General features: G+C 40.4%; 1 protein-coding gene across 14 annotated transcripts in view; it reads left to right on the top strand.

The window, feature by feature from the left end:
* Positions 1–21573, top strand: part of FHOD3 (formin homology 2 domain containing 3) — a 418162-nt gene that overhangs the window by 322334 nt on the left and 74255 nt on the right. For 12 of the 14 annotated variants that reach the window (XR_008575819.1, XR_008575820.1, XR_008575818.1 and 9 more), the window contains 3 exons: positions 9620–9754; positions 13016–13066; positions 17637–17851. Coding sequence is in view for 11 of the 14 variants with exons in the window: in XM_054816185.1 (XP_054672160.1) it covers positions 9620–9754; positions 13016–13066; positions 17637–17851 (401 nt within the window). In the remaining 3 variants the exon portion in view is untranslated. The remainder of the gene's footprint in view (positions 1–9619; positions 9755–13015; positions 13067–17636; positions 17852–21573) is intronic. The other 2 variants (XM_054816187.1, XM_054816181.1) reach the window with 1 other exon arrangement.

Genomic DNA, 21573 nt, shown 5'->3' with positions numbered 1-21573 from the left:
AAGTTAGGTTCTTTCAGCATGCATGTATTTCTAGCCATGAGGTATTGATTTAATCCTTCTTTTTCAAGTGAGTAATTACATTAAGTTTATCTTTGGAGAAAGGCATCGTTTTTCATTTGCTCATCTTCCTAGAGTAACTTGCCTCGATTTGTCTTTCCTGATCTGAATTAAATTATTGCCGAGTGAAACCATAATCGAGCGAATAGAGTGAAACTCTAAACCGGCATTTTCACCCCCTTTTTTTACCTTAGCAAAACATATGCGAGATAAGCAAGAATTAAAGGTATCCCGCTGCTTTTGAAGTTTTAGGTTCCCAGGCCCCTGCTGTTGGAAGCTTCTGGTTGCTACTGCAGCAGAGAAACCCCAAAGTGGTCAAACGCTGAGATGGCTAAAGATAGTTGTGCCTGTCCTGCAAGAGGTTGATGGCGCTGGCCTTGCTCCAGTAAAGGAAGCGAGCTTTCATTGCAGCATGCGCGTAAGTGCGTTGCTGGTTTGGAGCCAAAATGCCTTGGCCCCACAGGATGAAGCTGTAAAATTCGCAGATTCATGGAGAGTCAGGCCAGAGGGGAGCTCTGTAATCATCTGTCGTGACCTGTAATGGGTCTCACAGAAGCTAAATGAAAGCCCCGTGTACCTTCACGTGTTTTCAAGCGGCAGCGCATGACTTCTCCTGGAAAACGTTCCGGTATTTATCATCACTGCTAGGAAAATATTTCATATTTTGGAGGCCGGTTTGTCTAGCAGCACCTTCCTGCCATTACACCTCGTTCTGCTTTTCTCCGTGAAACTGGAAAGTGCTCTGCCTTCAAGTATCAGATCTCTCTTGCATGTTTTAAGTGTCTGAACACAGTGCTTGGAGTTGCATCTCTGTCTTTCCTTCAGGTTACATTTACTGCTTTCCACCTCGCATGATAAAAATCTCTCTCCTCTTGTTTAAATGTGCAGCTCGCTATTCACGGTAGTGGAAGTCGCCAGGATTTCTGCATTCTTATATTTGAGGGATATTACAGCCCGATGCTTTATATATATTAGGCTCTGAGAAGTGTGAAAAATGTGTGCATGTCACAGCTGCGTGTTGCCTGCAAAATAGATGTGGTTATTTCTTGAAAGATAATTAAATTTACGGTTCAGATGCCATTTTGCATCAAGTCTTGTTCTTTCTGAGTGCGCCACCATCGCAGATGTATAGTTCAGCAGGCTCTAATGATGTGACTGCTTTGAAGAACGGCAGAAGCCTGCTTTTATTTCATTGTCCTGAAAGACACGAGTTGCAGAAATGCCCACGCAGAGATCGATGGATAGAAATTTGCTCACTGGAGAGCAGTCTGTGTAGTGCACGACGCAACGCTCGGCGCTAATTAGTAAGTGGAAAGTATTGTGGTATTTTTCACAGTCATCTTTCAATGGTGTTTGCCTTAGATAATGTAAACATTATTTCCTACCTCCTGATGGTAAAAATTTACATGGATTCAAACACAAAAAAAAAGTTAAAAGATGAAGGGGGGAGAGGAAGACACTTGATAAGAAGCAGATGCGTATCTATGGCTAGCTCCAAGGTGAGTTTTTTGCTTTTGGCTTATGATTACAGTTATCCAAGGCCTCCACAGAAAGATCACTGTCTTTTATCATGCAGGGAAGAGCTTCACATGCAGTTCCTGGTACTGTTTATCTGACCTTGGAGAATGAGGAGGAAGGAAGAAGCAGCATTTAGAGCAGTGCCCAGTGAAATGATTCATGCTCCATTCAGTTACCCTGACAGGCCTTTTTCAAACCCTTGGCTGCATTTTGCTTATGTAAACAAGAGCTACGACTTAGGTGGAAAGAACCAGTGTGGTTGACATTTTGACATTCATACTTTTAAAACCCTCTTTGGCTAAGATCAGTGGGGAATCCAAAAGAGCAGTATAATTCAGTGCAACAGTAACTAGATTTCATTCTTGGAAATCCACATAATGTATATATTTCTGATTGTACAGTAGAAGAAAAGGCTTACTTGACTGTTTCTCAGTTTCTAAATTCAGCTGCAGCCTTTTGCCAACTTCTTGCAATACTGTTGTTCTCTCTCATTTCTCTGGGTCCCCTGTGGAGAGCCATGTTTCTGAAGTGCATTATTGCAGCCATGGGAATCCTGCTGAAGGAGGGCAAATTGCAGGGCACTTTCTGTTCAGCCCTTCACTGGGAGAGGAGAAAGTGTATATTGGTTCTTTCATATCGCTCTGCTTGTGAAAGTTGCTCCTAATGCGTAAGAAGTATAACCCAGTCCTGCTCTTTTCAACTGCCAAAGACTGCTTTACTCCATAAATATACTGCTCCCACTTTTCATGACTTAAATCACCAATTAACTTCCTAAAGGGGCGGGGGGGGGCAAACTCATTACTTGCAAAGCTTCACACCCCCTCGTAGTGTGTTTTTGGTGGGGAAGTGTATGCGTTGTTGATTATGACCATAGTTAGAGGAGACACTGCAGGAGTCTAGCTTCTAAGGCAAGAGTTCCTGAATTCAGCACCAGCTTTAAGTCATTCCGTTGCCAGAAAAATATCCTGCTGGTGTGTTTGCCAAGGTGGACTTCTTCTGACGCATTTGCCAGGAGATGGTTCCTACTGGGCTTGATAGTCGAACAGTAGCATGGTTAGCCTAGCTCAAAAAGCTGCCTTCTCGGAGCACCTCATGTGCCGAGGGAGTGGGAGTTCATGGTCCCCATTCTCTTGCCTCTATCTGTTAAATCGAATGCCAGAAAGTTCAGTTCGCAAACGTCCACTTCTGGATCCTCTTGGCCAGTCAGTGTGAACTTAGTCTCCACCTCTGTCTGGTCCCTCTGAAGTTCTTCCAAATCTCCAGGGCCTGCTATGGCGTTTGCAAATTATTTCTGTTTGATGCACTCTCCAACTTTTCCAGACCATTAGAAAATAGACTTAAGAAAGATGCAATGTGTTTCACATCCCTTAATCTGTTTCCCATCTTACTTGCTTTATGATCTATAGCAGTACATTACCTTGGGCTCCCATGATGCAGGGCCTTGAATTTTGAGTGTTCCTGTCCATGTTCTTGTATATCTTTTAAAGGAAACATACCTTCAAGCATTTATTTCTACAACAGGTGCACACAGACACTGGAATCAGCATGACCAGATTATAGGTGATTTTTTCTCCACTGATGTTAAAGACACTTTAAACACCGTACCTGAAGCATAAACATGAAGTGCAGCAAAAGTCCACAAATACTCTTCTTTTGAGTTTTACTCCCTCTCCAGCTGCCTGAACAGTGATTTTCTGGCAATCTGGTGCTTTTTTCAAATTTATGTTTATTAAAAGCAAAGCAAAACAAAACAAACCTGCTTGAGAATGCTAAACAGCTTTTCAGTTAGACTTTCTAGTAAAATTAAAGGTCCCTGTAATTGACAACACCAGGGAGGTGCACCTGGATGAAGTTTCTTGGCAGGTTCTCTTTTTTTTCTTTTCTCGTTTTCTTCATTAGCCGTCTATCATTACTCTGTACTCTGGAGTTACCTTATTCCAGCTGTTAAGTTCTAAGGGAAAACCAAGAAACCTATGAAACAAAACCCACTAGACAGCCTACAAAGCTGCTGCTCTCCCAAGAACAGCTCCTCTTTCCTTGGCTTTCTATTCTCTCTGCTTCTACCATCTTCTCTGTGTGTTAATGCGTACTTCTAGGCTCTCAGACCAAAGACCGTGGCTATTTTTTCTTGTGGTAAATGCCAAGCACATCTTTCACTCTGAATAACATAATGAGGAAGGGATAGCCTGGAGGTTGATAATAGCGGCCCAGGGCAAAAGCCTCAAGTTTATTGCTGAGATTTGAAGAGGAAAAGCGACGTTAGGAATTAGTTGATGATTTACAATTTGGGAAGCAGCGGTGGCTTACACTGGCTTAGCCTCTTGTCGAACTACTGTTTAAGCAGTATTCTTGACTGCAGCTTTGTAGGCTTCATCATAGGTCATACATATGTTTAAACAGAAAGCATGAGCCAGGTTACGGTTTCAGACGGCAGCGTGGTGCTGGCTGAGCACTCAGTGTGCATGGAGGGCACCAGTCACCCCCAGGTACCCGCTGTGCCAATTAAAAGTCTAACACTAATCAGTTCTTCTCTTGGTCATTCTCAAGTTTCTTTCTCAAAAGAAGCATTAGTCAGTAGTTTTATCTCTCAATTTTGTGTTTATTTTTGAGAGAAGTTTTGTAAAGATTCCTCAAGTAATGTTTAGTCTGTTTGCAAAATCCTATATCAACACGCTTTTGAATTTGCCCTGTCATGTAGGGAGACATAACACACGGAGAGTTTCTTTAACTGTGAAAAGCAATATGGCTCTTGGCAGCTTTGCCTCTTCTTTTGTCTCTTTCTAAGCTGGAAAGCGGATTTATTTTGTTAAAGCCAGGAGACATTTAAAGTTACTTAAGGCCTGAGTAGGAGCTGCCGACTGTTGTTCTTCTCTGTAAGCATTCCCATGACTGCTGGAGCAGGAGCACTTTGGAAAAATGGGTAATTAGTGCTTCCTTATTAAGGTTATTAATGATTCTGACCTTTGTTACATTAAAGAAAATCCTGAATATTAACCTTGTGACCAAAAGAGATTTCCTCTCATAAGTCATCTGTTAATTTTTTTTTAACCTCCCAAGAATATACATTTGTATTTTGTATTCTTGCTATAGATATCCATTGCCATTTAGCAAAATTTTAAAATCCAACTAACAGAGGAAGACGCAGCCACGAAAGAGGTGTATTTCAGAGTTAACATGAATGAAGAACATTTGAAGTTGATAATTGCAATTTTGCTGTGATAAAGTGGCTTAGAGTAAGACAGAAATATTTTCTTCAATTTTCAGCAAGAGTAATTCAAGTCACATACTCCTTTTCACAATGTATAGTCTGTGATGGAGAATTGTCAGAAAACTGCAAGTACTTGCACAATAGTGTGAGATATCTTGTGTTACTAATTCACTGTTGTGTTAAAAGCAGTAGGTCAGGTTAGATGAATTTTTATTCAGAAGAATTTTGGTTTATAATCAATGGTTTTGTTTTATATCCTCTGCCCTGTGTATATTTTTGTTGCCTTCTTTTTCCTTCTTTATTTTTTCCTATTCTTTGCTCTTTCCTGTCTTTTCCCAGCAAGATAAGTAACTACTGACCTCTGTGTCCCCAGGTCCTAATGCTGTGGTGTGGAGCTATATTCACAAATCCCCAGACTTAGACATATTCTTGCTGTGTGTTTTCTTTCTGGAATGAGAGTGGAATAACATAGCTTGTTTAGCTTTTGCTGGTTTTAACAGCAGGCAGAAGAAAGCTTTTCTTAATATTTTTGTATTAACAGTCCATTCTTAATAGCCTTGTGTTCTCTACCAGACTAAAAATAGTAGTCAGAGTAAGCATCCTTCTGGATTGTATTTGTAGAATTGAACAAATGGTTGATATTACCAGTTGGTAACATATGACACCAACATTAAAATGCTGGCATATATTAGCTATAACCCCATTTTGTGAGTGATCACTCTATTATGCTTTCATTGAGTATTCACATACTCTTTTCTGTTAAAATCTCTTACCACCTTTGGTTGAATGCCAGATTTTTTTCCCCAGCCTTTTCCTTGCTCACCCGTTTTTAAAATGCAGCCTACAGCAGTAAGAATTAAACATTCCCAAGGCCTGAAGGTACTGTGACCCTTTAAACAGCCTCAAAGCATCAAAACTACCTGAAGGCTCAGCCCAAGCCTTCCCGCCTGCTGGTTTGGCCAGTCCTGCTGCCATTTGCAATTCAAGTATGACTTCAGCGAAAGAGAACATTTATTTTAAGCCTTATTGCCAGGGGGATACAGAGACAGAAAAACAGATTTTACAGACAAACCAAACATAGACAAATCCCTTTTCAGATTGTTTAGAATATTTGAGGAATACCTCTTACTGCTTGGCTTTCCTTCTGGCTGTTGTACGGGTTTGTACACCCTGAAAGTAACACCTGTTTCCTCCAGTTTTAGTTTATGCACGTGTAGAAAATTAAGGATAGAGTTTATCTGCTCATTTACAGTTGCAGTTCACATTAAAAAGAGGATTGATGCACTCAAATACCGGCTCAGTCAGTGTTTGATAGCAACAGTGAAGCTGTGAGTTTATGAGGTTTCACAGAGAAATGGTCTCAGCACTCGGCGTGAGGTGTGGTCTTCGCAGAGGGAAGATGCGTCTGGTCAAGTGGGCTGGACGGTGCAGGACCCAACCACTAAGCGAGCACTAACTCAGCAATATCAGTGCTGTTTTGTTGCCCCTTGTTTTCTAAATTTGACTGAAAACCCAAAACCTGATTGTTTTTTGAAGAAGTCAGTGCCACACAAGGAGTCAGCTGGCCATGTTCCTGACTGTTTAATTGTAACCTGTTTCGACAGAACCTTCTTGCAGCTTTGACTGTTAGTTTTGACCATTTCATGTAATAAACAGTTGTATGTGGTATATTGGTCCAGAACTGTCTGTGTTTGGGACAAATGAATTGTCTCGGGTATGTGTGTGCGTGCTATACTGTAGCTTGTAACTCAGCTGAAGTATGGACCTATAAAATAACCTGTGTGAAATACCAAGTTTTGGCTATTTATTATTGATTCCATTAGTTTCCAAGAGGTGGCAAACTAATATGGCACATGGATGTTCAGCAGTTTCTTAGGCATTAGCTTTTTTCCTGACTATATGGCTGTTGATCTTTTATTTAGATTGTGAGGCTGCTGTTCATACATCTGCAAATTTCAGCTGAGCGAGCAATGCTAACCAAACTGTGCTAGATCGAACCTCTGAACAAGGTGTTTTGGCATGTGGAGACATTTTACTACCAAGGTCGGGTTAGAATCTCATCTGCAGGACTAAGCAGCACATGTCCATGTGATTCCCCTGTAATCCCTTGGATAAGAATGTGTATTTACTGTGGAGCCCCAAAGAGCTTGATCAGACCTGAAGGTTTCCAACCTGCTAGGTGCCGTGCAGACCTACAATCACTGTTTTGGTCTCTCAGCATCACCCGATCTTTCCCCTTAATTTTCCTTCAGGTTTAATTAAGTCATAACTTCCTTTGACTCCAAATGGAGTTTGCAGACTTCAGGGCAGCTGGATGGGATGGGATGGAATGGGATAGCAGGCTACAAACACAGCACAGATACGAGCACAGACTTGATAGGGACCCTCTTTTTGCCATCTCTTCCAGTTTATTTCCAGATGTCTTCATGTCGAGGCACTGTCCAGTTTTCGCCTTCCGAGAGCAATTTCTGATGATCTGTCCTACCTTATTGCCATGTTTTTTCATGCTACCACAGGGATGGAGCTCTAGCTTTTGAATCTTAGTACAGTGGTGCTACTGTTTCTGCTGGGAGCTTTCTCTTGCAATATGCACTAAAAGGTCAAAGGTTAAATAAATTTAAAATATATTCAAGGGAAAATTCACCACACGTACTTGACTGTCAGAGTTTGAGGATTTTTTTTTCCCCTTTCCTTAGTGCTGAGGCATATTAGAGATTTTTATGGTTTTGAGCGTGATCCAGCATTGATACTGTAGCTCTGGAGGAGTGCCAGCAGGGAGGCTTACAGAATATCAAGTTTTATACCATCTTATGTAATGTTTATGCGGGTGGGATATGACATATTGAAATTCAATTTATTGAAATTATTGAAATTATATTCATACTGCCCTGCTGCCAGTGAGGCTGAAACGGCTATGTTTTGTGGCATTCCTGCTTGCACAGACAGAGACACTCAGGAAAGATAGGTTTGCATTAACGTTTTTGTCTTCTCCTGCACCTATTTTCACTGGTGAACTGATGCCATTACACTAAATGCCTGCATTGTGCAGCCATAGGCATGTAAATAAATAAGGGAAAGAGTCTGAGTTCTTAAAAGGTAATGGAAATTTATTCAGGTTTGCATTGCTGGTTTAGGAACCTTCCTTTAGATGGGGTTCAATTTCTTTTCAGAAAAGGCAGTATGAATTTCTTTCATTAATCCTTTCATTGTAAAACTCATGTTACAACAATGCACAGAAACAGCTCTACATGTTACGTCTTTTCGATTTTATCAGTTTTATTCAATAAGTGTGGATACACTTACATCTGTATAAAGCTACCCCATACAATACAGATTTTTCCTGTGTAAGAGACAGAAAGAAAGACATGTTTACTCTGAGGTCGCTTTGTTGCCACGTGAGAGGCTGGTGGTACCAGTACCACCATGTTGGGAGAAGGATGTGCAAGAGGAACCACTCTCCTAGCCAAAGTAGTACTGGCAGTGAAAAAAATAAAAAATCCATGTCAAGAAAAAACTATAAGGGTATATAGATGTAGCTTTTTTAAGTGTATTTGCTACTTGAAGCTATTTCATCTCAAAAAAAAAAAACATTTATATATTTGAGAAGTCTTTACTTCAGAGGCTGCCATTTCTGATGGAAAAAGTCCCACTTTTTTTGGCTGGGCATTTACCATCTTATCTCATGCATCTTAACAGCCTGTTGAACAACAGCTAGAAGTTGGGTGTACATTGCTTGTGGTAACATCGAGCCTCCTTCATAATAGCAACCTACTGTGGAGCATCCAGTTCATAGTTATGGTCAGAGGACTGCAGAGCAAGTCCCCTTTCAGACTAATTCTGGCTTAGCCATAAAACAGGTGGTAGTAAACTGTTCTTTTTGTTTACTCTGGGCAGAACAAGAACGAATGGATCTAAATGGCAAAAAAAAACCCAAAAAAAGGCAATTTAGTCTAGACAGCAGAGAAGCCATTCTTGCTGGCAGACGTAGTTAAGCACTGAAATAGATTGGTGTGGTACATCCATCATTAAGGATTTTTAAGGCAGGTCGGACAAACAGTTTTTCAAGAATGGTTTGAGAAGACTAAATCCTACCCTGGGCAAGGAGAGGATAATGGGTAACCAGTTCTCCTTCAGCCCCGTTTCTTCTGATTTTTTTATAGCAATTTTGATGCCACTTCATGATTGTTATAACTAGCTGTGCTGTCCCTGTGTATTTTATTGATATGTTCCCATACGTGATTCATTTTGCTTTTGCAGCACGTGCAGCAAGGAAATAATGATAACAGAAATTGTTAATGTATAAAGGAAAAGTATACCCCTACTTAAGAAAGCATTCAAATTCTGAAGGGCAGATCTTACATCTTCTTTTACTTTTGTTTTTCTGTATACGGGATTCTCAGGTGATTGTGACACATCTGTTTTTAACATCATTGCATAACATGTTTGGAAAATGCTGAAAAAATATTCCAGGGTTTTTTTTTTTTCTTTAAAATTTAAAAAATCCATTATAGGATTCAGCTTTTCAGTTAGCAGGATTATACAGTAAAAAAAAAATTTAGACAATATTGCAGTTAAAATACAATGAAGAATTCTTACACGTACTTTATTTGTGCTCCAGAAATTTAGCAGTTTAAGAAGCCTACCCTATCTGTCACATTATCTAAAATCAATTTAGCAAGAAGATACTTAGCTAGTGCTTTGAAGCATCCATACGTAAATATTGCCATGTCATTCTGTTGATTGGGATTATGTTACTTACTGAATGATTGCTACTCATTTTTTGCCAGTATAATCAATAAAAATGACACTGAGAAATCTGATCTTCCTTCTCTGCAGGCCAGCTTTGGGTGGTCTCCTTACATCATCTTTTCGGCAGCACCAGGAGACCTTGGCAGCAGAAAGAGAAAGACGACGTCAGGAGAGAGAAGAAAGGTTGCAAAGGATAGAACGTGAAGAAAGAAACAAATTCAAGTAGGAACCAAATTTACTCTCAGTCTGTTGCTTTAATGTGCGATGGATCTATAAATCATGGAGACATTCAATTGCAAAATAATTGAATTGATGAATAGTTGGTATGTTTCTTTAGATACCCTTCTTGACCTAAGTATTATAAGAACTGATCTATTAAACACATCATGATGAATTTTAGCATTTAATAAGCCAGCAATTTTTTACAGACAGACATGTATTTGCCAATTATACTGACCGGATATCTGCAGAGGCCAGATTTTATTAGCTAATATACTTCTTCTCAAAGTATAATCTCAATGAGGCATAGGGTCTGAAGGTGAAACAGTGGGAGGAAGGTATCAAGAAGGGAGGAAGGAACAGCCCTAGGACTTCTATTTGCTTTTGTGTTCTGCAAAGTAAAAGTGTTCTGAGGTCTCAGCTGAATATAGGGCTTTCCATTTTCTGAGACATTTGAGACCATGTGGTGTGCTGTGAGATCCCAGGGTGTGCTGCCTGAGAATAGTAAGAAGCAAGTCCTCTCCCCCTGTTAAATCTATGCCTGGAAATCCCAGCACCGGCATTAGCAAAGGCTGCTGTGGGCTTTAGGATAGATAAGGTGCCTATACCTGAAGTGGTTTGCCAGCTGTCTGAAGAATGTACACTAAGAAACCAATTTGTTTCCTCATAAACAGGAGTGAAAAGTAAACATATTTTTAGTAGTTAGAAGACATAATGTAGTAATCTAAAGAATGGTGAAGATAACTGTTTTGTAGCCTTAGAGTTGGTATTTATGGAAAAGATGGCACTGGGATTCATGTGATCTTGTTTATTAGTATGCAGGATTGTTTTCACTGTAATAATGTCTTTAGTAAGTCTGTGTCATAGTGAATTTGGAAAGAGGAGCAACTTTGGTTGGTTAGTTGAAGGAGATACTCTCCTGGCTCCAGAAGATAGCTAGTTTAGAAGAAAATGAGAGGCAGAGGGAAGGTGGAAGAGCACCATAATAGGATCTTTGCCAGCCAAAAGCTGCCCATGTTCTCCTGAAACAGAAACAATCAGGTCTCAATCTTCAAGCCTCTTCCAAAAACCGTCCCTCTAAGTGGTATCATCAGGCTGCAGCAGGCTGCCATGAACAGCCAACATGATCTTTCAGAAAGGAAACTCCCAGACCAAAAAAGCTACCAAGACATTCGGCAGCTTGACCTGTTTGAATAACAGATCTGTACATTTCGCTAGAGGTTGGCTACAGCAGTTGTTCTGTCACTAAAAGGCTTCTTTGAAGTCAGAAAAACAATTTTTTTTAATATACTTCTTCATCCCATTACTCCAGAGTCAGAAACTGGTTAACTAAACATCACAATTGTGTCACATATTTAAGACAATGATTTTTCAGTGCCCAGTGTTTTCATCATCTAGATTTGAGTTCCCTGGTCACCCAGAAGTTATAACTTATGTTTGAGTAGAGGGTCTCCAAAGCCACCAGACTTCGCAGACAGCCAGCATCCCACAGTTGATTAAATAGTCTGGCAGGAGGAGGACAAAGCCACAGCAAACAGTCATGGGCAGTTTTGTAAGAGTTCTTGGGATTACATTATCGTATCATCAGTCTGGCTAGAAACCCAGTCTCTGAAGATGTATTTTTGATTAAAAATAGCACTTGCAATTCACAGCCTTTAAACTCGTGAGCAGTACTGGATTTACCATCATGACTCATTTGTTATCTCATTCTTTCCAATTCTGCCTTGAGAACATTGCTCTAGGTTCTGGCACCATTATTGACAAATTGAGGATAATTTAAAGGAGAGCATCAGCAGTTGTGAAAGAGCTTGGTTTTAGGAGAAGTTTTAAAAAGCTTCATAAGCTATTGCTAGCAGAAGGAATGCTTTACATAATGAACATTTTTCTCAGTAGAAGGACAATTGTACCCATTGCATATGTAGAACAATATGTCCTGAAATACAAGGGTTATTCTTCAGCTGTAGGGAGGGGTGAAAGTTGTCAGAGGAGAAAGAGTAATGTTAAAATTTGCCTGCTGAAAAATTCCTAGATTTTTTTTTTCCCTTGGAATTATTCCCATAGTTATTGTAATTCCAAAGAATGCTCTGAAAATATGATAAAAGGATAACCAGTTCAGGGATTCAAAGGATGTGGAGATAGCCTGAAACCGTAATGTGTGTTCCATGTTAATGGACTTTTGAAGACCACCTGATAGCAGATGTCTGATAGCTATTGGTATAGTAGATGATAAGTAATTCATTTGGTGACACAATGTAAAGAGAAAAAATAGTGTTTTATTCATAAATGGACTAGTTCTGAAAATGTTTCTGGTACTCACAGGTTACGCTGTAGAAGAATTTAGCAGGTAAGGTGAAAGTCTCATCAGTTTTGTCCACCAGATTCAACAAAATATTAAAAATATGTTGTAAGGAACTATCTTGGTGTGCTATTCAGGCAGGCTGGACATTCACTGGGTTCTGCTGTGCTCCCAGTTAAATTTGCATCCACATTTGTGGGTGTGACAGGCCTGCCTGAAATCACAGTGCCCAGGCCTCCGGCAAAGTTGACTTGGCAAAAGCTAAATAGATGAGTTACTTGAGGAGCTGTGGGAGGGACAGCTGACATAGAGGGAGGTTTGTATCTGAAACTCAGGGTGAGAAATAAAGTGAAAGGTTGTTACCTGTCCGATGATCCTGCATGCGTCTTGTAAGAACGAAGAATTGTCCTACTCGGTAACACCAGCCCGCTGTCCCGTTTCCAACCATGGCAACTAAAAGACACTGAGGAAAGGTATATTAGAAAGGGGGGCAACACGGTGCGCTCCCTGCCTTGGCCCAGCCTGCCAGGTGCTGCAGTCACTCTCTCTCAGGGCGTTCTAGATGGGGCAAATGAGGAATGGTTTAGCAGCCACTAATGTGCCCGCTCCTTATGGACAAGTCCACTTCAATGTACCTGATTTCAGATACCACATTTCAAAATGTGCTTCAAGTTCTTAACTTTTTGGAGTTGTTTATAATTACTTATTACTTATTACTTATTACTTTATAATGACCTTCCAAACTACATATTTGGTGTACATGTACATGTGGTGTATGCATGGGTAAGTGTACGCAGTGTACTTTTCAGCCTTTTTTACAAAAACAAACTAAGCGTTTTTGTTGACAACAGCCTTCGTTGTCTTTGATCAGCTTATTTGTACTGCTCTTGGTTTCTCCTACTGTACTTACACTTCTGTTACCTTATTCTTCTGGTTTCCTCTGCAATTTACTGCAATTCTCTTTTTAGCCGCGATTATTTAGACAAAAGAGAAGAACTAAGACAAGCAAGAGAAGAGAGGTTTGTATATAATGCATCCATCCTTCCCTTTGGTTGTTTGCACTTCCTATATTCTTTACTGTCGTGTATTTATATTTTTAACTCTGCATGCACAGAACACTTTAATTCCAAAAGACTTCTATAAGAAAGCGGTTGTTTCATTAAAGAGCAGAATGAAGTCCAGCTGTAAGCACAGCAATAAATGAAGAGCAGTGGGACTGGAATGCATAAGAATGATTGATGATCTATCTTTTATCTGTTTGTGTGGGAAATAAGCTTACTCCATTTGCCTCAGAAATTTGCCCAAATTTAGTATAGTTACAAATTGAATAAGCCTGTCCTTCTCACCCAGGGGGTCCCAAGCTTTCTGGAGGGTCAGAAAAGGCAACTGAGGATAAAGGAAATTGGGGTCACAAGCATTGCAAAACTGCAGCCACAGGCTGATGGAATTGGTTCTGACCCACTCCCAGCATTTTTTTATCTTTCAGGGCCAAGTTTTCTTTGCCAATCTCTCTAAAGATCAGCAAATAAATTACAAAGTTTAGCAGTGTTTATCATTGTGGCATTGTTTCAGTTTTATTTAAATAGTGTATTTAAAGGGACTGAGGTTTTGAGTTTTTTCTTCCTTTTTTAAATTCAATTAAGTAGTTTAGAAACTCTGGGCTGGGCTGGGAGCTATGTGCTTATGAAAGCACATTTTTCAAGGAATACTCGATTAAAGACCTTTGCCTTGCGGTAGCTTCATCTCTACCTCCACTAGTAATTGCACCCTGGAGGGAGCTCTTGTTTTTACCTGGAAAGTATGCATGTTACTGAACACACAGTAGATAAAAATCATTGCTTCAGTTCTGCTTTTACGGTCCTCCAGAGGTTACTCTCTGGAGATACTTTTGGATTGTCATGACTTGGAATTACATTATCAAAGTAATGTAATGAGAGCAGCCATCTCAGACATCATTGTGTTGCTGCATTTGGGGTTTTTTGGGGGTTTTGGTTGGTTGGTTGTTTTGTTGTGGGCGTTTTTTTTCACCAAAATCATCATACAGGAGGCAGTTCATTTCTGCACACTGAAGTCTGATCTATTGTGGCTGAAGTAGCTAATATTAAAAAATTATTCTGACATCTCTAAGAGTAAGAAAAGGTGGATGGGCTTTCCTTTGTCCTTCCAGCCAAAACAATTACAAATAGTTTGAAGCATTTTCTGAAATGAAACACGTCGGAGCATGTAAGCGACATACCTTGATCTTAGCTGAGTAAAACCTTTTACAGCAAGCATGCTCGTCAGCAAGATTTGAAACAAATTAGAAGTGAGCTGTCCGGCACTTTCAAGTTGTAAGGGAATATGCTAAGTAAACTGGAGTACTTTTGGGGAAGTGTTCACCAGCAGGACATCACTGCTGTGCAATCTGAGACAATTTCACTGGTCATTAGGAATGTGTATTTATCCTTAGGGCTCTTTTGAACTGAAATGTTAAACTATCGGTTCTTCCTCATAAAGAGGAAAGACACATGTTTGCTTTGACAGCACATAAATATTGGAGAAAACTTCTGCAAGTGAAGTCTTGCACCAGAGGTCCATTACATTGGCCTTCTGTGACTATTTTTTTTTCTTAGCAAACACCTTTGCACAAATGAAGTTTAATTTCCTAAAGCAAGTTGCATGTTGACGTGTTTAAAGAGAATGCATGGACTATAAGAAAATGCTATAGCCAAGGTGCTAAAATCCTAGTTAAAATCTGGACGTTTCCTCCTTATCAGTGTGGAAAAGTAGACGGAGATAATATTGAGCACGTGGGAAGGGCTCTGTTAAAAGCACTGATTTGTCTAAATTCTGTCAAATCTTTGGCGCATTCTGTGTACTATCACGTCACCCTAGAGCTCCAGAATACAGGCACCCACTTTTCCAATGGCTCTGTGGTGGCCTCGGTGTGAGGGAGAAAGATTCCTGCAGTTTTGAGGGGTCTGAGCGTAACTCAGCACCATTCATTTCATGTGTTCTTGCTGTTCAATGATTTGAGGCCTTTTTTTTTTACTTTGTTTGGTTGGATATATGCCAGTGATAGTTTAAAAATAACCCAACAAAGGAGAGCTCCCAGGCCCTCTTTAGTGTGATTTACAGCTCAAATGCTCTCCAACCAGTGGCTTTGTTGGTACCGAAACATTTTAAGTCACCCTCAGAGCATTGCTGAGAGACCTGGAGAACTCACAATGATATTTTCATCTGCTTAAAGATGGTAAGTGGAATACATGAGGTATACCAAGTGGATAGCCCACAGATTTTTGGCTCTTTGTCTATAGAGAAGAGTCAGCATAGGCATGATGATGCCTGCAGGTTTCCATGATTTAAAGGAATATGGCAGTATATACACAGGCAATGTGTCAGTCCTGTAGAGGAGGAGCTAATTGCAGCAGAGGGATGGTAGCTGATCCTTTCAACTTAAGATTTTGGTCTTCATGAGACCTTATGTATTTGATGCTGGCATTCATTCATTGTTCAGACATTGGGCTGAAACAAAAAATACCCGAAATACATGTTGCTTATCAAGTGTGCAGTGTTAATAACTGGTTCTAGAACGATATTTATTTCCTGGTTAAATTGCCATATCTGCTTATTAGCTTACCCATTTAATAATTAGTTATGCTCATGTACTGCCGTGAGAGTTGCTGTTCTGGTTCCCTTTTTTCTTTCAGTATAATAAACAGATATATTTTGAGAAGGCACATCTTGATGATGGTCCTCTGCTTTGCTGGTTGGCTGTGCAGCACACAGCTACAGAAGCTAAAATGTTAAAGCAGCTGAAAAAGAGCTGAGGACAATAAAACGTTGTAGTTCCCCCCCTTATAGAAGGATCCATCCAGATCTTTGTTGTAGTGTGTTGGCAAACTGCAAAACCCTCCTCAGCAGCAGCCAGCTGGGCTGTACCTGTCTGAGCTAAGTCATCAATTTGAATGGCTCTTTATGAGGCTGAAGTCCCATCTGGTCTACTTGCGAGGAGGCGGAAGGCGCGATATGTAAGTGACCAACATTAAAAGAAAGACTGGCTTCATGAACTGTAACAAAACATTATGCTAATGCCAGCGAAAGGCTTTCTCGTCTATTGAAAAGGCAAAAATCATTCTCGAGAATTGGCTTCATGTTAGAACTGTAAACAGTTCCTATTTTATAACCATACAAGTATGTGGCTTGTTATATTTTCATCCAGAGTCTGTAGGGGTTCCTTTTCTTGCAGAATTTGTTCAAAGCCTGTGCATACCTCTGGAGGAATAAAAGAAAATGAGTTTTTCCTTCATTATTGCTGTTTGCAATAAAGCAAATTGCCTCCGAAAACACGAGGACTGCTCTTCAAAGACACGTTTCTATGCTCTGTATGGATGTTTGCAAATGTGCATGCATGTGTGACTACCATCTGTAGTAAGCATGTTTGTTACCACATATGGCTGACTTCTTTACCCTGCCTGCTTTTAATGCACCCTCGTACACTAATTTGGGCTGTCAGTGAGGCAGAAGCGGGGAGGAGAGGTGTTCCCTGTTACGAAGTGTTTACAACAGTGTGTTATAGGAGGATGACCACAGTGTTTCAGGGATGTAAGCAGTAGTCTTGATTAACCTGTTTAACAGTTCACTTGTGGGTAAGACAAACAGTCTAAAGCCCAATCCAGCTGTATTCATGAATTTATTCCTTAGCAAATAATAGTGGATAAAATTAGCAGACATCTGGAAGAGGCACAGATTTCAAAGTTATTTTGGTCGAAATGTATAAAGCACACTATGAAGAATATGATTGGTAGCTGGTCTTAATAAACAGTTAGTGAGTTCTGCCTGCCTAAAATGCAAAACAGATGTATCTTTGTTCTTTTAAAGTGACTTTGATGAATAAACTACATGTGACGTCAGGTCCAAGCTATTGGATGTCTGAGTCCGGCACAGAAATTTTTTAGAATAAAAAAAAGAAAACTTTCCATTGTAGACTCTGGAGAGAACAAAGTGAATTCCAGTGCATTGCTCTCAGAGCAAATAGAAGCAGGTTCAGAGACTTTAGATAGTCAATCCAAACATTTATTATTGGTATTATTTTCAGGGAGATCTGTTTTTGTCTGCTGCACTGAACCATTTTCTTCTCCTTGCAGCAAGTCTCAGACTTTGGCTATTTGCATCAGTATTAAGGGGCTCTGGCTTTGGAGGTGTTCTCTTTTTTTTTTTCTTTGGGTTTTTCTTTTTTTTTCCCTCCCATTTTAGTTTTGGGAGAGGGAGGGCTGGGAGGAGGAGGAGGAGGTGAAGGAGGAGGGTGAAAAGGAGGGCAGACAAATGCTTCCAAAAGGAGAAAGACTATGCAGACACAATACTATATCTAAGGACTCTTTAACTCTGCTGGTTTTTGCTTTTGTTTTGTCATGAGCAATTTAACGTTTTTCAGGGCAATAGTCTTTGCTTTAGTATGTGTTTTTTGGCAGATTGACCAAGCAGGCAGTTTAGCGCTGTACCCCTTGTGTCAGGAAGTCAGCTCATTCTCTGCAGGTGTTTCATCCATAAACAAGCATCAGCCACAGACTTCTTTTTCTTTACGGAAACCCTCTGGAATTTAACTTTCAGATACAAATACTTGGAGAGGTTGGCAGCGGAGGAGTATGAGAAGGAGCTGAAGAGTCGGAGCGTAAGCCGAGGCAGAAGTGAGCTGTCCTTAAACCTGAGATCTCCTTCAGCCCCATCCTCGCCTGTACCCAAGTGCATCAGCCCAGCATCCACAGAGTCCCAGGAAGAGCTGAAGACCCCTTCCACTCCCTGTGGGACCTCTCAGCCCTCAGAAGGTAAGTGAAAAGGAGGGCGGGGGAAAGAGTGGTGGTTTTATCACAGTTTCTCTCAGGCTAGCAGTGATTTTTGATGCATGAGTGCAAGAATATAACCTCTGAGGTGCCATAGTAAAGGGTCTTATTATGTTGTTTCATGCTTTCTTTCTAAATTTCCTCTTTTTTTGCATAGATTTGGATGTCTTCTAGTCTATTCAAGCAAAGAATACACTGCTAATTGTTGCTATGATTTATATTATCATTGTCTGTTGCTATTAGAATGGAATAATTGGAAAATACAGCATACAGAGGGTCTTAATTTTAGCATCATGTTACTTGTATATTAGAAGTTACTAAACCAACAATATTCCTGCCAACAGATTTTGCTTATGTGGATTCTCTGAAAGAAATGCAACAGATGAATGCCAAGATTATAATAACCTTCCAGCAGAGCACAGGCTGAATGGGACAAACAGAAAAGGTCTTGAATTGAAGGCAGGGAGGGTGTGTTGGTTATTTTTAACACCAACAAAAACTCTTAAATTGGTAGCACCAGTAGTAAAGGACTTAAAAGAGACCACAGACAATTAGTAAAAAGGAAAGTATAATTAGTGTTTGCACGGTTGGTTTGCTGTCATATAATTTATTGGTGTACAGAGCAATATTTTTTGTGTGTGCACGTCATTCTGCCACTTGCATCATTTACCCCTCCTTCGGTCCTCAAAAAAACACCCACCATACGGGTTTATATTTGTGCCATATGATGCTGCATTAACATTGGGAGCTAGAATGCATGTTGAGGGTGAATTATCGCCATCATTCATTTTTATTTTATTTGATTTCCTGCTATGTGCTATTGGTGATTAATGCATTTTTAACTTGCACTGCTTGGTTTTATTGAGTGTTATGGCTGGTAGCATGCTATAAAGCAAGGCAATTTAAGAAAAAAGTTACAAATACTAAATGTTGCATATGTTTATCCTCCCCGTACTAAGTAAGTGAAGTTTATTTAATTTAGGTTTATATATTTTCCCAATTATATTCCCAGTTTTCTTGTCTGGCACCTTAAAAGTCTCAGTGGAATCATTTGAACTTAAAAACCATGGATATTTTCCTGTAGCACTGATATTCAGAAACATCCAGATACCCATTATTTTTGAGTGCAATATTGCTTTTAGAACAAATAAGCTGGATTTTTCCACCATTAAGATTTCAGAGCTGGGTAGGGAGCAAGTATCTCTTTTATGATGATTATTTTAACATATTTCTCCTGGAAGCATTCCAAAAAAATTGCGGCATGAAATGGAGCAGCACAATCCATTTGGAGAATACATTTAGAGCAGGTGTACAGGGCAACTTCAGGCAGCCAGAATATGGCAAAGCTATCAACACGTGGGTAGGCAGGACATCTCTACTAAAACTCCTGGCAATATCAGCAGGCATCAGAGGGCAGCACCTGGAAGCCTGGCAAATGGACTGGAAGGAGAGAACATATGGATGGGGCAGGGTGAGCCTCCAGCCAAGGGCAGCTGCAGGCAGATGGCCAGGACAGCACCAGAACAGGGGCCTGAAATCTGCATGCCCTAGCGGGAGCTGTGCACAAGGAAGGACAGCTGTGTCAGGCCTAGCAAAAGCATTGGAAAGGTCGTATGAAGTAATGAGCATGTGGGCAGGGCAGGCGCTTTCATCTGGAGGTGGCCAGATTATTGGATATGAGCCAACAGCTGGCAGGCTTATTTATAGATACTGTGCCATGGCCTCTAGACTATTATCTGAGTTCCTTATGCTCCATAATGAATTAAAATCTCAACTTCTGCTGTCCTGAGGAAGTGTTATGAATCCCATTTAATAGTGTTATGAATCCCATTTAATAGACAGAGAAACTGAGGGCTTAACTTGCTTAAACCAGTTGTAAGAAAGCTGAAACAGAACCCAGATTACTTGCACCCCAAACAGTTGCTTTGAACATGGGGGTCGCCGTCTTCACAAGCAAGGATAAAATTTCAGAAGGAAAACAGTTCCTCAGTTCTGTGCATAGTACCTTCCAAAGACTCCACAAGAACGGTGTTAACGGGTGTGTGATATTCGTCTGCAGAATTCAGAACCTGAAGTCAAACAGGAAATGCGTTCCTCTACTAGCAAACAATAAGTGATTTTCAGAGTCAGATTTATTTTATGCCATTTGTGTTAAAGTATCCTTTGGCCATCCAGTATCTGCTGGGCTTAAGAAGGAAATGGATTTTGTCTGTGGAACTTTGTCCCTCGCTGTGAAATGTCTCAGTATTTTTACCCCATATAAAAATCTGGACTTACTGAGCTGAAGTGTTTTCTCATATAAAACAATTGATTCCACTGAAGTAATCAACTCTTGTAAGACTTACTCTTGTAAAACTTGGGGTATGGCATTCAGAGGAAATGAAGGCAGTCCCATAACTGCAAAATGGAACTTAATATTTTTTTTCAGAGCAGCTACTTCCACTTCTGTAACTTCATTGGAGAATATTTTATGAAGTGCACATGTGCAGTAAAGGAGAGCAACAATAACCAAGACATCTCTGAAGTCAATCCACAAAGGAATTGGAGATGAACCCTTCTCTGAGAGGAGCAGCTTTTTTAGCACTTGAGGAAGTAAGCAGGCCAACCCAAGTGCACGTTGTGGACAGTAGGAAACCTGAACATATTAGTAGTTGAGCAAGGTTCAAATACTGCCTAAAGTATGACTGGTGAAAGCATCTTGGTAGATGGAAAAGCATCAGAACATGAGGGTGCAGTGAGGCCATTGCAGCCCCAGTTGTAGAGCCAAAGGAACCACAGTACAGAAAGTCAGAGGAGGAACTGGAGTGGGGGACAAAGAAAGATCATTTCTGACTTGATGAAGAAAGAGCAAGTTCCCTTCTGGGGATCACTCTATGCTAGTTTTTACCATCACAAGGAATGGCAAGAAATGGGGTGGGGGTAGAGAAAGAGAGAGAGTTCCTGCTGAATTCACAGCAGGAGGAATCCTGTGCTGGAGGAACTGAAGGGAGATAACAACCAAGACTTTAAGTGATGCCCGAACAATTGAACCCAGAGGGCTTGGGTAGGTATAGCTGTCTTCAGATTTACTGTGTGCATCCTCAAGAAACACTTAATGTATGTATCTCCCAGCTCAAAGTAGAGAGCAGAGAAAATAGATGAAGATGCTGTGGCCTAATCTATTACCCTGGCAGGGGATTAGATGTGGGCCTGGAGGGATGTTTGTTCTCTCTGAGGGCTTATAGGACTAGACAGTTGAGGTCTTATCAGCAGGTACTAAGGATATGACATCTTGTGTCTGCTTCAGGGTTTATTCATAGTTTAGTATTGAAAGAAAAGTTGCTTCCCTCCATGTCCATGTATAGCATTACAGGTTCGTAGCCATGTTTTTGAGAAGGGAGCAGCTGGCTGTCCTCTCTAACCTCTCACTCAAAAGGCGGCTATCGCCACCATCCGATCAGATCATAGCAGATCAAGTTGCTAGAGCTTTACATGGCCAAGTCTTGAAAATGTCAGAAGATGCAGATTACAGCATCTCTCAAAATGACAAAATCTTTACACGTTCATTGAGGGACCCTGCTACCGCCTCTTTAAGTGATGAGGTTAAACAGTTTCTTTGGGAGATTTCATTCTTCTGAGAAGTCTTCACGGTTTTTTCCAATAATACATTTTTAGAGATTAAGTTCTGGCAGAAAAAGAAGTGGGCATATGACTCAAAAATTAGTCCT

Source organism: Grus americana, chromosome 2, assembly GCF_028858705.1.
Source record: "Grus americana isolate bGruAme1 chromosome 2, bGruAme1.mat, whole genome shotgun sequence".
Classification (NCBI taxonomy): Eukaryota; Metazoa; Chordata; class Aves; order Gruiformes; family Gruidae; genus Grus; species Grus americana.
Note: the sequence above shows the minus strand (reverse complement) of the source record. Positions and strands in the feature narration are given on the sequence as shown.